Source organism: Accipiter gentilis, chromosome 23 (assembly GCF_929443795.1).
Source record: "Accipiter gentilis chromosome 23, bAccGen1.1, whole genome shotgun sequence".
NCBI lineage: Eukaryota > Metazoa > Chordata > Aves > Accipitriformes > Accipitridae > Astur > Astur gentilis.
In genome coordinates, this window is record NC_064902.1 from 20,441,921 (window position 1) to 20,456,648 (window position 14,728).

Genomic DNA, 14,728 nt, shown 5'->3' on the forward strand with positions numbered 1-14,728 from the left:
TTAAAGGACAGACACAAGAAATTACATTCCCTGCTTTTTATGCCCTTTCTATTTTAACTTGTGTTAGCCAGTTAAAACAGGAAGATATCTATAACTTCTGATCAAGGAGCTGGAAGGCTATGTTTTCTTGCCCTAAGCATGGAGTTCCACACGCATACTGTGGACATATGCGAGGAATAATTACAGTTACTTCCTAAATAAAGGTCAGGACTTGTGAATCAAGCCCAGGAGCTACAGACAGCATGTAGACGAGCAGCTTTTTCACAGTGCCTATGCTTGCTTAGCTTTTCCAGAATGGGCCAGAAGGCGGCCCAGCACCCAGACAGACAAGAGGTCATACTCCAGCCTCTGGAGGTTACTAGTAGCCAGGAGCCCAGAAGACACAATCAATTTTTCGTAACATTTCTTAAAAAGACAACATACACTTTAATTCATCTTTAATACTGCAAGAGTAAGCTTTCCACAAAAGCAACATCCAACACCAAAAACAAATAATAAAGCAAACACATAATGCAAAACTTAAGTTTTTAACTTACCTCCAGCCAGCACAATGTTGCACTCAATTTCCTGATGTTCCAAGACGATTCAACCTGATTTTAAGAGGAGACCGTAAAAGAAGTATTATCTAATTCAACATTCAAGACTGCTGGCAAACTATTTAAGATAACATTCTGGCAGCAATTTAAGAACCTTTGTGAATATGAAGCAGTAATTATATTATGGGCATTGAAATGGCCACAGGACAGCGTTAAAAATTATATTGCAATGCAGATGTTAAATAACTGAATTGGTTTCTGTATTGGGAATATCTAGCTCACGCACAAAGCCTTTAAAATACAACAGCAATCACAGAAAAATGGTATTTTGGTGGAATTCTGTCCCTTTTCACCAAGCAACAGAAATGTGAATCAACAAAACTCAAGCTAAAATGCCTTGTTCTGTGAAAACAGCTCAAGAGTTTTGGCTTTTAGACAGGGTCCTAAAGCCAGCAGTACATGTAAAATGTCATGATTTTTAAAATGTGACAGATTCATAGTATTTGTGTGGTAATGTGGTCTAGTGGGATGGTGAGGGCAAAAAGCCAGGAAGCCTTGATCTATAATCCTGGCTCTATTAAAGATCTGTGTGGCCTGAATGTCTTGGTTTTCCTATTAAAAAACAAAACAAAACAAAAAAAAAACCACACCCCAGTGTTTTCTCCACATATACCACACAGTTATTCCAAAGATCAATAAAGAATTGTACAATTGTGTTCCTCTCATGTTTGCAATTTTATGCAACACTAACATGCAATACAACAACCAACCCAGATTATTCTGTTGAATAAGCAGGTGTGGACATTTCTGCCTGCCATTCTAAAATCCATGCCCTGCAATTCAGTCTGATTAAGACAGAATAGTTTTGATTACATGTTCAAATATTTCAATTAAAAGTACTGAGAAAACATCTCATTGGTTAGTATCAGCAGAGGAGATGCTAGGCAGAAAGTTGTATCTGGGAAGCAAGTCCACTTCAAAAAGGCAAGCTATCCACAGAACAGCATGAAATCCATTCTAAACTTATGCTATTTTCTCAATTCTTTATATCCTGTAAAAAGCCTAGGATACAGAACACAAAAAGCTGGCTGCTGCTTGTGTAAGAGATGGGCAAACACCAGAATCCTGAAAATGGAAACATGCCTTCCTACTTCCCTCCAGTGTTTGAATACTAGAAAAAGAGAACTCTACATTAGGATTTTTTTAAATGTGTGTCAATTTTAAAAATTTTAAATGCCTCACTCTAGTTTGCAGAATACCTCAGGAAACACCTTCTATATTCAGTGCATAAGCTTTAAAAAGAAACCCAAAAACCAAACCCACAAAAAAAAATTTAAAAAAAATCAGTTTAGTTAAAGGCATATAATGGTAGCCTATACAAAATACTAAACACGTATTTTCAGTCCTACATATTTAATGATTTCCCATGCTTTTTCAGAAACCAAATCAGCAGTGGTGTTATTACAAACACACCTATTATGGAACTGTCCAAAAAACAGAAGGAAGAACCATCAATATAAAAGAACAACTATTTTGTGAAATCTGCATTTACACAATTCAAGACACATCACGATGCACAACAAATCAGAAAAAGACTGCTCTCCTACAGCTAAAATGCTGCTCCAGAAGAACAGAAGTATTTAGAAATCATATTAATCCCCACATCCATCCCAACAGCTCAATCTAGAGATATGAAGTCTTTCATTTTACCTTACTCAATTATATATTTTTAATGCTTGGAAGCAAGTTCACTTCAAAAGGTAAGTTTCCTAAATGACAGTACAGGGTTCAGCACTAGGTTCCTAAAACATACTAAAGTTTTGGGGGTTTATTTTTTTAACTTACATTCTTGTCTCCTTCATTGACACAGATTTCATAGCAATATGCCAGAAGGATATCAATTAAACCAAGATACACATGATGACGGCTTCTTTTATCCAGAAGATAAGATTTATTTGTGAACTTTCTCAGCTGCTTTCTCTCTTCCTCAGAGAAGACAACTATAAAAAGTAAAAGGATAATTGATTATGAATTTAAAGCTGGCACATTCATTTTAATAGGTGGTAATACTACTTCAATAGTCTCTTTAAAAAGAAGTGTATAACTAATCACAAGTCACTCATCACTCAAGAAAAAGCCTAAATCATTCTTACCTTCATTTTTAACTTTTATTAAACTCTGATATATTCCTTTCAAAGTCAAGTCCTAGCCCTGCAATGTAGTGCACGTACACACTGGCAATTCTGAACCCCTCTCAAAGTGCCAAGGATTTCTGTGGATGCCTGGGTATCTTAGAGAGATAAGCGCACAATCAGGATCTGAGTAAACTGAAGTTTCTTAAGTCCGCGTTGTATGGGATAAAAATAAGAAAACAGGGTAACAAACCCATGTATTTTCTTACTGTAGAAAAGGGTAAGAACTAAAGAAATGGGGGGGGGGGAGAAGGTGCAATTCTGCATTTCCAAGCCTCATCAATTTCAAGCCATGACCTAGGCATGATTTAGGAGCTTCATTTATGCTGCCTGATAACATCCTTCCAGTGCCTGGGGAAGATCAAAGAAAGATCAAAATCCTATTCCCACCAATGTTGGTATGAAAGCTGCATCTCCTTCCAAAGAGCTGCAGCGTCCACCATCAGTGACCATCATATTTTGCTTATCTTTAGTGTACCTCATTAGTTAAGAATGCCTATACTGAGCCAACCCAAAGAATCTTCTCACCCAGTACTTTGTCTTTGGGATGCATAAGGAAGATGGCAACAACAACGTAGCAGGCATGCTGTGACAATGGATCAAAGTATTTCTCTAGCTAAGATTGAATATTGAATGGTAACCCTTCTGAAGAATACTTAAAACACTTCAGAAAGGATGGCAGAATTGCCTTGGAATAACAGTAGAGATTAAGTAGATAACTGACTAGAAGCCATCCCTGTACAAACTCAAAGTAAATCAAGAAGCCATTTAGTACCATTAAAACAGCCAGAAGCCAGAGCTAAGAGATTTTCATCCAGGCTGCATGGAGTGCAGGCATTCCATATCAACAGGCTCTGATTTACTAAAAAGGATAGATGTAATGAGCATATTTTGGTCACACCACAGAAGACAGTTACAGGCACAAGGTGACTTGACAAGAGAAAGATGTGTTACTAGCTTGACGGCTGATGCTTTGCTGCATTGACGAAGTCCCACTCCATGATTTGTTCAAGCACCAATAACACTGGAACCAGCCCGAGTTTAAAATACCACTCATTGTTGAAGGAGATTTCTCTGAGGACAAGCCTAATGCAGCACTCTTGTTACACCTTCAAAATAAACCTTAAGTGCTAAGGGTAGATACATGATGCACCCCTTAACTCATTGAATTTTAATTATTTATTCTTGAGGGGGACAAAAGCAAAACCTTACAATTAATATCGAAATTTCTGTTCAATTATTCTTCTACCACCCCTTTTTTGAGTCACTATGTTCTGGCATAGTTAGCTGGGGGCAGAGCAAAGCTGTAGGCAAGATGTAGAAATTTAAAAATGTAAAACAATTAATGGTTAACACACTTAAGACGAGGATGTGATACTGGCTAAGCATTAATATATTCATCGCTCCTGATAAAGCACCTGAAAAGTCCTTGCTAGACAGGCAGAGAGCTGGGAGGGCAGCCTTTGTGGCTCCCTGAGACAGATCCTTGCATATTGCTGAGCCACCATCTTCATCAGCACTAACAACTTGACCTGGTAGCCCAACAATTCCTGCCCCAGCTTGGTTCCCTGTTTTTCCAGTTTAGGATTTTATATCTTCCACGTTGGTATCTTCCTCTGGAATCCCTGAGCTACTAATGATCCTGTCTCAACAATCCTACCTGTAATTTTATTATTTTTCTGCAGACTTTCTCACAGCTGTTTCTCAGCAGCGTGAGCCAACGTCATCCAGCTGGGCATAACCCATAATACAGACCCCTGGTCCCTTGGGCCACAGGCAGCTAAATCCCCAGGGTTATGGTGTGGGTGGGGGGTTGTATGTGTTACAGCACAGGTTACAGAAAGAAAAGGTTACAACTTCTAGTAAACCAAGTTCCTTTTTACACGCCTTGCCCATTCCTCCATCCTAAGGATGATGATTGCAAGTGTGCTTATAGATGTTTCTCCTCAAACGTTGCTCATCATCATTTTACACAATCCACATTCTCAGGGATACAATCAGCCTATAAGACATGTGGTTTTCTTTATCCTAGGAGCCTTCTACAAGCTTTCTAATTTTATGACATGTTTTGAAACAAATATTTGTGATGCCAAAGGCACATACATATGCACACACCTCATCTCAAGACATAAAACTACGAATTAGGAAAAACATTTTTGAATGTTTCTTCTTTATGAACTTTTTAAATGTTTCTATCAGCTTCATAACCATGAAATACTTGATTTAAATTCCTATGGAAACTTCTTGATGAGCTAAACATTCCTCTGGAGTCAAGCCAGTCTCCATTTATTTACAAGCTCCCACAAAAAGAAATTCCAGCTTTTATATCATCTTGAGAAAGCCAATCTCTTCCACTTGCTATGATCTAGTAAAAAGTGACAATTTAGAAAGACTATGGCAGTTCTAACTCTGTTTTTCTGGTAATGCAATGCAGTTCAGTATTACCCCTTAAATCACAAATATAGATGATGTATCTATATTCTATCAGCAAATTTCTTTATAAGTTCTTAAATCGCATTGATTCTTCAGTGAGTCACCTCTATCACTTGTATTAAAATTATCCATAAAACCGTATGTGCAATGTTGTAGCATATTTGAAAAAAAATTAGTTGCGGAAAAACATAACATAAAACCACTTTGGAAGTTGCTACAGTAGGGTGGGTTTAATGAGGTATCACAACAGGGTGTTTACAGTTAGAAGAAGGGCCAACTGGGAAGAAAAAAAAGCATTTCCAATTTCAGCTAGCTTTCACTAGAAAACCCTCTCGCTGAGTACAACACAATTTATTATAAAATAATATGCAAGTGGCACTCTCACCCTGAACAGAAGCACAAAAGAGCAGAGGTGAAACTGAAGCTAAAGATGGAAAAGAAATTGTGAAAAGCAAACAGCCAAAAGCCTGTTAGCAAAGACTACTACAGCAGATCAGATTCATAAAGCTTAAAATCACTTCTCATTACTACAGTAATAAAGAAATTTGTTACAAAGAAGCTAAATAATTCTTTCAGAGCACACAAGAATCAATCACAGAGAAAACACCTGTTAAACAGTTATGCCAGCACTCTCATATTTCTAGGCCCACCTCAATGTGCTTGCTACAGTTAGCAGTCAAGATGCACACATATCAGGAATGCAACTGCTCCCCTTCAGAAACTCATTATATTCAGTATTGGAGCCACTACCAAGAATCCACTCTTCTTAATCTGCAACTACAACCTGAAGTCTGTTTTTGTCTCACAGCTGATCAAAATTAACCTCTCATCATCAGAGATAAGAAACAGTCCAAGACTGAGAACAAAAAAAAATTACTTCTTAAAGTTTTACTAACAAGTATGTTAGATACCCTACAATCCACATTCTAGAGGAATACGTAAATGTGAACCATACTTCCCTTCCAAGTAGAAAGCAAAGAAACTCCTAGCGAAGTTCATGGAACATACGAGATCAAGTTTTCTTCCTCTAAAATGCAAACTCTCTAAAGCATCATAACATATACAATTGGCCCATAAACACAGAAATTGCAAGTCTACTAGACGACAGCAAACAAGACATAGACTAGACAATTCCCAAAGGTAAATGCAGCAAGATGTTCATTAACTCACTGCAAAGTGCCAGGTGTTCTAAATAAAATTTATCTCTCTGGAGAAAATACTTCAATTTTACAAATAAATATCTCTCAATTTCTTAAAGTTTTTGAATAATAAATTATCCAGACCTGAATCTCATTATTAACACATCAAAACCACCACCTACTTTTTTCTCCCAAATCAAAAATACAAGTACAAAGTATAAGATTAAACAGAAGTAAAATTGTAATTATATTTTCTGCTGTATTAAGCCTGTACACTTCTGTACACTTGCATTACCAATGTTTTATCTAACAATGTATACAACAATTAATATTAATCTAATGCAAAGCAGCATCTGCTGCTACTTATCAAGTGCTAAATTTGCAAGTTCTCCTTAAGTTTGATTTTAAAATGTTTTGTACATTTGTCAGTGCCAAAATCACACTTCTTCTAGCCACAGTATAACTGTGTGTATTAATATATGCACGTCTAAAGGAATCAAGACAAAGTTTCTGTTAGATGATACCACAGAGATTACCCTTACTTTTTAATCATCTCCTTTAAACTAGCCATTCCTCATGTTAAAATAAACATGTTTCAAATTGTCCTTCAGTCCTGACTGTCAATGAAGTACAGTTTAATCTCTGAAGGGGAGGATGAGGTCTGACAGCTTAGAGGGTGTTTTGTTACGGTCTTACTGATATTTTGCACTGCCAATCACACCACTTAACTCAAGCCAGTGTAAGATCTATATCTCAAGACTACTATGACACAGTTCCAAATGTGTTAGAGGTACTTAGATAAAATGTGCTATCTAGACAGATAGCTGACTCAGTGGTCAGACTCAGAAAGTTACAGAAAAGTATAGGTCAGGAAATACCTCTGATACAGCTGGTCTATGCTTCTGGTGAAAGCAGAACCTTGACTTATGGTTCTGTCAAGCCAAGTCTTGAATTCCACAGCTATCTTGAAGGAAAATAACCGAGCAGAACTGATTCTCCCAGCCCCCCTTTTTTTTAATGGTAACTAAAATATTATGCTACAATATTAGGGTCTTTAAATGTGTACCTCTATCCCTGAAAATTAAGGAATGAGCAACACCAGATAAAGGAGCAGATTACTCAGCAGAGAGCAGATTAGTCAAGAATAAAGTTAGCTATTGATTTGAATCAGTAGCAAACAAGTCTCTTCTTTTCAAGCTCTTCCTAAGACATTAAAAGAGGAAAGGTAGCACTACTCTGACTAGAAAGATGCCCAAAGGCTTTGCTCAGAATCAGCACCTCCCCAGTGCTGGATACTGCCTTAAAAATACTTGGCAATAATACTATAAACTTAAACAAATAATAGAACTAATAAAGCTGATTTTCTATTGATTTGTCTCTTGTGCTTGAAGTTGTTGCTATCTGATAAGGTATGAAAGGTTACTGAAACTTCCACAGTGCTGACTTGCTGATAACATCTCTTTCCCGTATGGACTCTACAACATCTAAAAAGATGGCACTGATAAGTCAATAAAAGCACTCTTTCCCCTGTACAGGGTCCATTTCTGCAGAACTTGGAGGAAGTGGCCATCTTTGAGACCCCCTAAAGCTCTGTCAAGAACACTGTGATCAGACGAGCCTCAGTTCTTCAGGCAGTGACCTACAAGTCCTAAAAAAACAAAGCTGCCTTCCTCTGCACACCTATATCGACTCTAAACTATGATCAGTCAAGTCTGGTTTGTTCATCCCTCCCTTTTCTTTACAATTCTTCCACTCAAATTTTAGCTCCTTCACAAATATCTTTTCTTCCATGTCAAGCTTCCACCCTTCTCTAATTCTCAAATCAACATTTACAGCACATTTCCTCCATATCACTCTGACCTTCTTCCTCCAGACATTCTCCATAAAGTCATTGGACTTGGACAGTCTTTCCTGGATATCACGATTTCCTTTATACTAGTTTTTGTCATTATTCTTTAACAAATCTGCAGTTCCTATAAACCATACCAAAACCATACATCATTCTTTCTTCCATGTCTTACTGTTCTTGCCTTTTAAAATCTGAGATACTTTACAGTAGAGACCTACCATTTATATGTTAAGGATTTTGCATGAATAAACAGCAACTTTTCCTCACGTGAAAAATATTTGCTCTGCAGCAGAAGAGTGCCAGGAAGGTACACATGCTGCAAAGCCCCAGAAGACTGAGTAGGCAGGCAGGTAGGCAGAAAAATTGCAGAAATCTGATAAAGAAGAAAAGTAAGCAACTAATCTTAAACTTATGCATCTACCAGTAATGGTATATAATTAAGCAGACCCCTACTGAAAGGTGGATCTTTAAAAAGAAACTGCTTTTCATTCTATAAAGAGATCAGAAAGAGAGAATGGTCACTGGTAAGCACGATAGGTTACCGTAAACAAAATAAATTATCCCTGGAGCATATAAATGTTATATTAAATACATATGTCAGCCTGAGCCTTTGAAGATTATTGTGTTGCCTAAAAAGGAGTTTTTATGGTTGTGCAAAAGTAGAATAAAAATGAACTTTTAACTAAGTTGAATGTGACTGTTAGAAAATACAAAAAAACCTTTCATCTGGAATCTGTAGAAGCAAGACTCCAGTGAAAACTTCAGCAGCAGCAGAAAGCAAGCTTTCCAAAAGTTTTATTCCCTCATGGGAAAGGCTGTGCAATTAGTTAGGCTTTATGGAGTACTACTTGACTTGCATTAGACATTGTAAGTGTGAACAAAATCTGGGCCTTCAGCTTTAGAAAATGTCCACTCCAAAAATGGTATTTTGCTAGAAACATGATGGTGAAACCTGCTCTCTAGTGTATCTTCCGGTTCCTCAGCCATACTTCAAAGGCAGTAATCTTAGCTGCCTGGTGGCTAACAAGCCTAGGGGGAAAATAAACAAACAAAAAAACCCACAAAGAGCAAGAAGAGACAATACACAGTAAAATGTAAAAAAGGACAAAGAAAAAAGAGACACTTAGGACAATAAAAGAAGAAATGAAAAAAGACAGAACACGCACACCATACACACAAGCTGGAAGAAAAGTAAAAAGGTTAAATAAAAATAGATTCAAGGTAAAGATAGAGGAGAGCTGAAGACTTTGCATCCTAATGAGAAGAGCTGATCCAAAAAGAAAAAAATCTGGTAATGAGACATTAAAAAAAACCCTGATGATGTAAGAACAAAAGAGAGAATAATCAGGGATGAAAGTAAGAGCAGTAATCAACAAAACAAAATCTTCAGTTAATTGTAATGCCATACAAAAAAATAAAACAAACCCCACAACCCCAAAACCAAAACAGTGATCTGTATTTCTAATTACTCTTTGTAGCCGAAGACATTATGAAGACAAAAGTAATCAAGTTTTTGGTTCCAAGAAACCAAAGAAGATAAAAACCAAAAGGACATCAATACAAATCAGCAAAAGGAAGAAACAAAAATATAGTTCTCTTGGTTCAGTGTTTCTGAATAAGAAAATACTCTTTTAAAAAACCTGTTAATTTTTATATCCCTTTCCCACACTACACTCGCTTTTCCATGTAGTAACTTGACGAGTCAGTTCCCAATGACATTCCTGATTCCACAGACAGTGTGTAGGCGGGAACTGTCCTAATGGCAGCAGTAACAGAGCACAAAATACAGGGACTCTAAAGGTACCAGGTGTCAAATTCTAGTGCCAGTACCCCAATATTGTGGTGGCCTGTACTGTAATCCACCATCAGTTTTAACATTAGCATTCCTACCTTCCTGTCTTGCCAGTCAGTTTACCCTAAATAAACAACCCTCTAAACAGATACACCATTTCATGTTTGAGGGTGACTTCCCCAGTACGACATGCTGCACATCTGACAGCACACGATTTCCATCATATCTCTCTGTTTCCATCTTCTTGTGTAACAGCTTTGGACAGCACATTTTATCAAGAACACAACCTTCATTCACAGAGGACAAATATTTTTGCAAGCTGGCCATGGCAGTACACCTACCATGAGTTGTACACGTTTTAAACATCCCAATATTTGAAGTCTTTTTACAAGCTGTATGCTTGCAAGTCCTCATCATAGAAGATGATGGAAATCACCTTATTGTAGATGCTTTCCTTAACACAAGACGTGAATTTGGAACTCAGGAAGAGTAAGAAATCTGTGTACTCTTCATTTTATGCCTCTTTTCCATAAGCAATAAAAAGAAACTGCACGAAGGTTTCAATCCCTCCTCCTTTATCCCCTTAAACAGGTTCAGAAGTAAACAGGGGACATTTGTATCTGATTTTTATAATAAAAAAGGTTTGACCTCACACCTACCTGCAGGGGGATACATGCATACACAAGCTCAAAGAATCACCACACATCACTTCATAAAACACCCTGAAACATACTGCAGTACGTATAACGTTCGTGCCCCTAGAGCTTCTGTGCTCGAGTACCCTTTGGCTTTTTTTGTAGCTAAGCTCTAGTCTTCAAAGCCTTCTCACTACAAGCACACCCTAATACCAATGACAGCCTCCTTATCCTTCTAGCTGTATAGCACACCTTCGCTTAATGCAGCCAGACTTCTCCCCAGTTCTAGTGGAAATAACATAAGATTTCTCAAGTAAAGAAGGTCCTTCACTTAGCACAGTCCTTGTTTCTTTTATGTGCCTTTTCTATGTCACTTCCACTTCACTAAGCATGCATGCTGGAATACGTATTAATGCAGACATGCAGTCAAATTGCATTCAGCTTGTGAGAATTCCTGAATCTGTAACTCGGATTAGCCAGGCCATGCCTTTGATTGGATAAAGCATAAAAGCAATATAAAACCACAGGGAACTCATCCTATTGACAATCAGATTCTGGGTCCAACAGCCTGGACCCACCTTCGGCCCTTTTGTATTTCCATTCATAAGAGACCTTCAAGTGGAACCTGTACTCCCTCTCATGGTGGTTTCTTTCACCACAGTTCACTCAGGTTTAGGAACCTCCAACGGTTTCAGATCCACATTAGCCACTTGCCATCCCCAGCCACTGTTGCCATTCAAACAGCTGTAACCATGTCGTCAAAACTGAGGTCTTGCTAAGGGAAAAGGTGGGTGGTTGTCATTAACATAACTCAAACACAAGATAGCCTCTTATGTTACTTAAATTTCCCCAAGATCCACAAAACCACATGCTCTTCATTCAGCCATATGAAGGCTGGACTATTTTTTTTTTTATCATCCTTATTTAATATATGTCTGTTATAACAAATGGTTTAGAGAAAAGATGATCCTTTATGCAGTCCCAATTTCTGTGTAACTTTCATTAGCAGGATTGCCAGGCTTTCGAGCTTTCGTTGTTGCCCCCAAAATGCAGCGGCATACGTATGTGTTTTTCTTCAGAATCTCAATTTGCAGTAAAAACATTATCAATAAAACCATCCAGCAGCTCTTCATTTTTGTTATACTCCTTAACACAGGCAAACATTAGCAGTGTTTCATTTACTACAGAGTGAATGGATAAAAACAAACAAAAGAACCCCTCATTATTCTATTTTCAAGCCTCTTGTACCTTTGTCCAATGCTTTTTAAATCAAATGCTTACGATGGATATAATTAACAATTTCTGGCTTCAGAGGCTGAAAAGAGACTAGTAATGAAGATCAGATTACATTCACAATAAAATACATAACATTTACCCAAATTCCATTGTTCTCCCACAGAAAATGTGAAAGTGCAGGTATTATTAGTGCACTAATATTTGTTAAGAACCTCTGGTGAAGGGATTATCATTATCTACTGGAGTAATATCGGATTTTCATACTACATAGGAAATGAACAAAGGACAATAAAAGAATATGCATAATAGTAACTTGTAATGCTCTCTGCAATCACTGTGTACAGAAAGGTAATCTCAGTTATCTGTTAACAGTACTGCTAGAAGGTCATCTACTAAACCGGAAACCATTCCATTTAGTTTCTAAAAGCACACAAAGATTTTTCCTTTGAAAAAAAGTCTCTGAGACCCATAAAAATAGCAGTAGAGTAATAAATGCCATGAACTTCTGTCATACTGTGTAAATAAAATAAAACATCCTACAGAAGACGTGTTCATCAAACAGAGATAAGGGCTGATATTAGTACAAACTTCCACAGTTGATTCTTGGAAAACTTGCTGTGAATTATCTGCACCTTATTTGGAAGTGGATACAAAACCCAGTTTTGAGTAATTTTTCCATTGAAAATACAACTAAGAAAGGGAGTACATTTACTTGAAAAATCTGAAAAACAGAGGAGATAAGGACCAGCAACAAAAGACCCATTTTCTAGCTATTACTACCACTACACAAGGATAGCTTTGATTTGATCTCAGATGCCATAACTTTCTGACACTGGCAGCTCCTCTGAAATCTTGGAAGATTACAGCATACCCTTAAAAGGGAACTTTTTCTTCATAGATACCCGAAATTCTAAAATGGCCTTCATGAACAGTTAACTCCAAAATTTGTTATGCAGACGAAAAAGAGATCACGCACTACACTAAATAACACGTAAATGCTTAAGATGAAATGACCACTTTATAATATGTGTGCTCCACACACAACTGTCTCAAAGATTTCAGTACTTAACTGTCCATCAGAAGAAAAAAAAAAATTTCTTCAAGGACAGAAGAAGTAACAGACTGCTCCTCTAAGAAGCACAGTTAAGACTGAAAATTGTAGGGTAAAACCATATTTCTTCCTTCAAGAACAATAAGCTAGAACATAACATAGCATCACAGCAATTATCATTCAAACAACAGGTATGTGTATATATGTATGTTCTCACCAAATGTATGAGTGTCATGTTCCCGATGACTTTCTCCTTGTAAGGCTATCATTTTTTTATGAGCATCAACCCACCACGGTTTGTACTTTAAGACATGCTGAATAGCTTCATCTTCAAAAAGATCAGCTCTAGAAAAAAACCCAAAAGCAGAGAGTCATATGCTATTTATTTCAGTTTATAGTGTATGTGGGTATATTTTAATGCATGCATAGAATACAGCTGACTTGGCTCCAGGCTATTTTCCATACCTTAGAAATACAACAAACCTGACCAGTAGCTGTACTTTGACTGAAAACCAGAAAGTAATCATTATTAAAAGCCAAAACAATATTCTCTTATGTTACAGTACCCCTTCCTTACCACCCCCACCTTTCTTGAGTCACCCAGAAACATTGGAAATTGATGAGCTTGCAGCTTGACATGAAGGTAAACAAACCTGGATGAATCCAAAGGAATTTCTGGATGCATCTAAAGGAAAACATGCCAAAGAAAAGACTTCTTGGAGAATGTCACTGGCAGCAAATGGGATTTTACTGGGAAGCTCTCCCACTTTAAAATTGCATATACTTTGGAGAGGAAAGGTATGCAGCTGAAGGGCAAAGATAAAGTAGGGCTAGGGACTGACTTTTAGGTAAACAAAGACATGCTGTAGCAAGGTAGAAAAAGAATAGTTGTACATGAATTCTGGAAGAGAGATTACCTCCATCTCAGCACAAAGCCACTACGGTAAAAATCTCAATATAGTAATTCTGGGAGGATTTATACTGAAGGATTCAAGTTCTAAGCCTCCTCTTGCCATTTTAGCTTTTTCTTCAAGCCAAACAATAGTATAAATACCGAGAACTGAAAATAATGCAGGAAATTTCTTAATACCTTCTTAATCATCATACAAAACCTGTCCAGTCTACTGTGCACAGAATGTAAGCTCTCACACCAATAGATTTTTTGATGCCTTCCTTCAGTGTCTTTATAAAGTAACTTAAAGCTATCAGCCAGTGTACATTTTCCTCATAGGCAACAGAACACTTCTGTTTGCTCCCAGAGCTGTCCTTCTCATCAGGGTATGCAGAAAAACAATTTTTGTTGAAGAAAGGTTGGTATCATCTGTTCTGAAGCATCCAAAACACAGCCATTAAACTAAATGGTTGTAGCTCATCTACCAGGCTGGAACACAGAGTCTTAGATGGAAACTTACAATTACTGTACTTTGCAGGCTACGCACTACTTCAGTTCTAGTGAAATGTACTTCCAAGTGATGTTTCAAGAAAGCTTTTCTATGTGCTACGGAAAGACATGCAGCTGCCTCTGAAACACCTGACGGGAAAAATTCAAAGTTTGTAAAGATACCTTCTGAAACAACTCAGAATGGGTTAAGCCTACCTCTCCCCAGCAAAATACACCGCAAGTACTAATTCGCCCTAGCGGGGACTACACTCTTCTCCCACCAAATCAAGCTTGCAGGAATCACTGTATCAATAGATCTCATGGCTTCAACTTAATTTACTTATCTGGAAGTTTCTGAACCTAACTTGACCTGAAATGCTCCAACATGAAAGGCACAAAGAATCATTTCCACCTTCATTACATAGGATGAAGCACAAAGAAATACAAAGTCTTGGTTTGGAACTTTTCCACATTCTGCTGTAAA

The 14,728-nt window shown here is 37.4% G+C and overlaps 1 protein-coding gene across 5 annotated transcripts in view; it reads right to left on the reverse strand.

Annotated features, from left to right (window-relative positions):
- Positions 1–14,728, reverse strand: part of SHQ1 (SHQ1, H/ACA ribonucleoprotein assembly factor) — a 61,063-nt gene that overhangs the window by 34,961 nt on the left and 11,374 nt on the right. For all 5 annotated transcript variants that reach the window (XM_049827091.1, XM_049827088.1, XM_049827089.1 and 2 more), the window contains exons 7-9: positions 13,081–13,208; positions 2,382–2,536; positions 537–590 (exon numbers count right to left, since the gene is read on the reverse strand). In XM_049827091.1, coding sequence (XP_049683048.1) covers positions 537–590; positions 2,382–2,536; positions 13,081–13,208 — 337 coding nt within the window. The remainder of the gene's footprint in view (positions 1–536; positions 591–2,381; positions 2,537–13,080; positions 13,209–14,728) is intronic.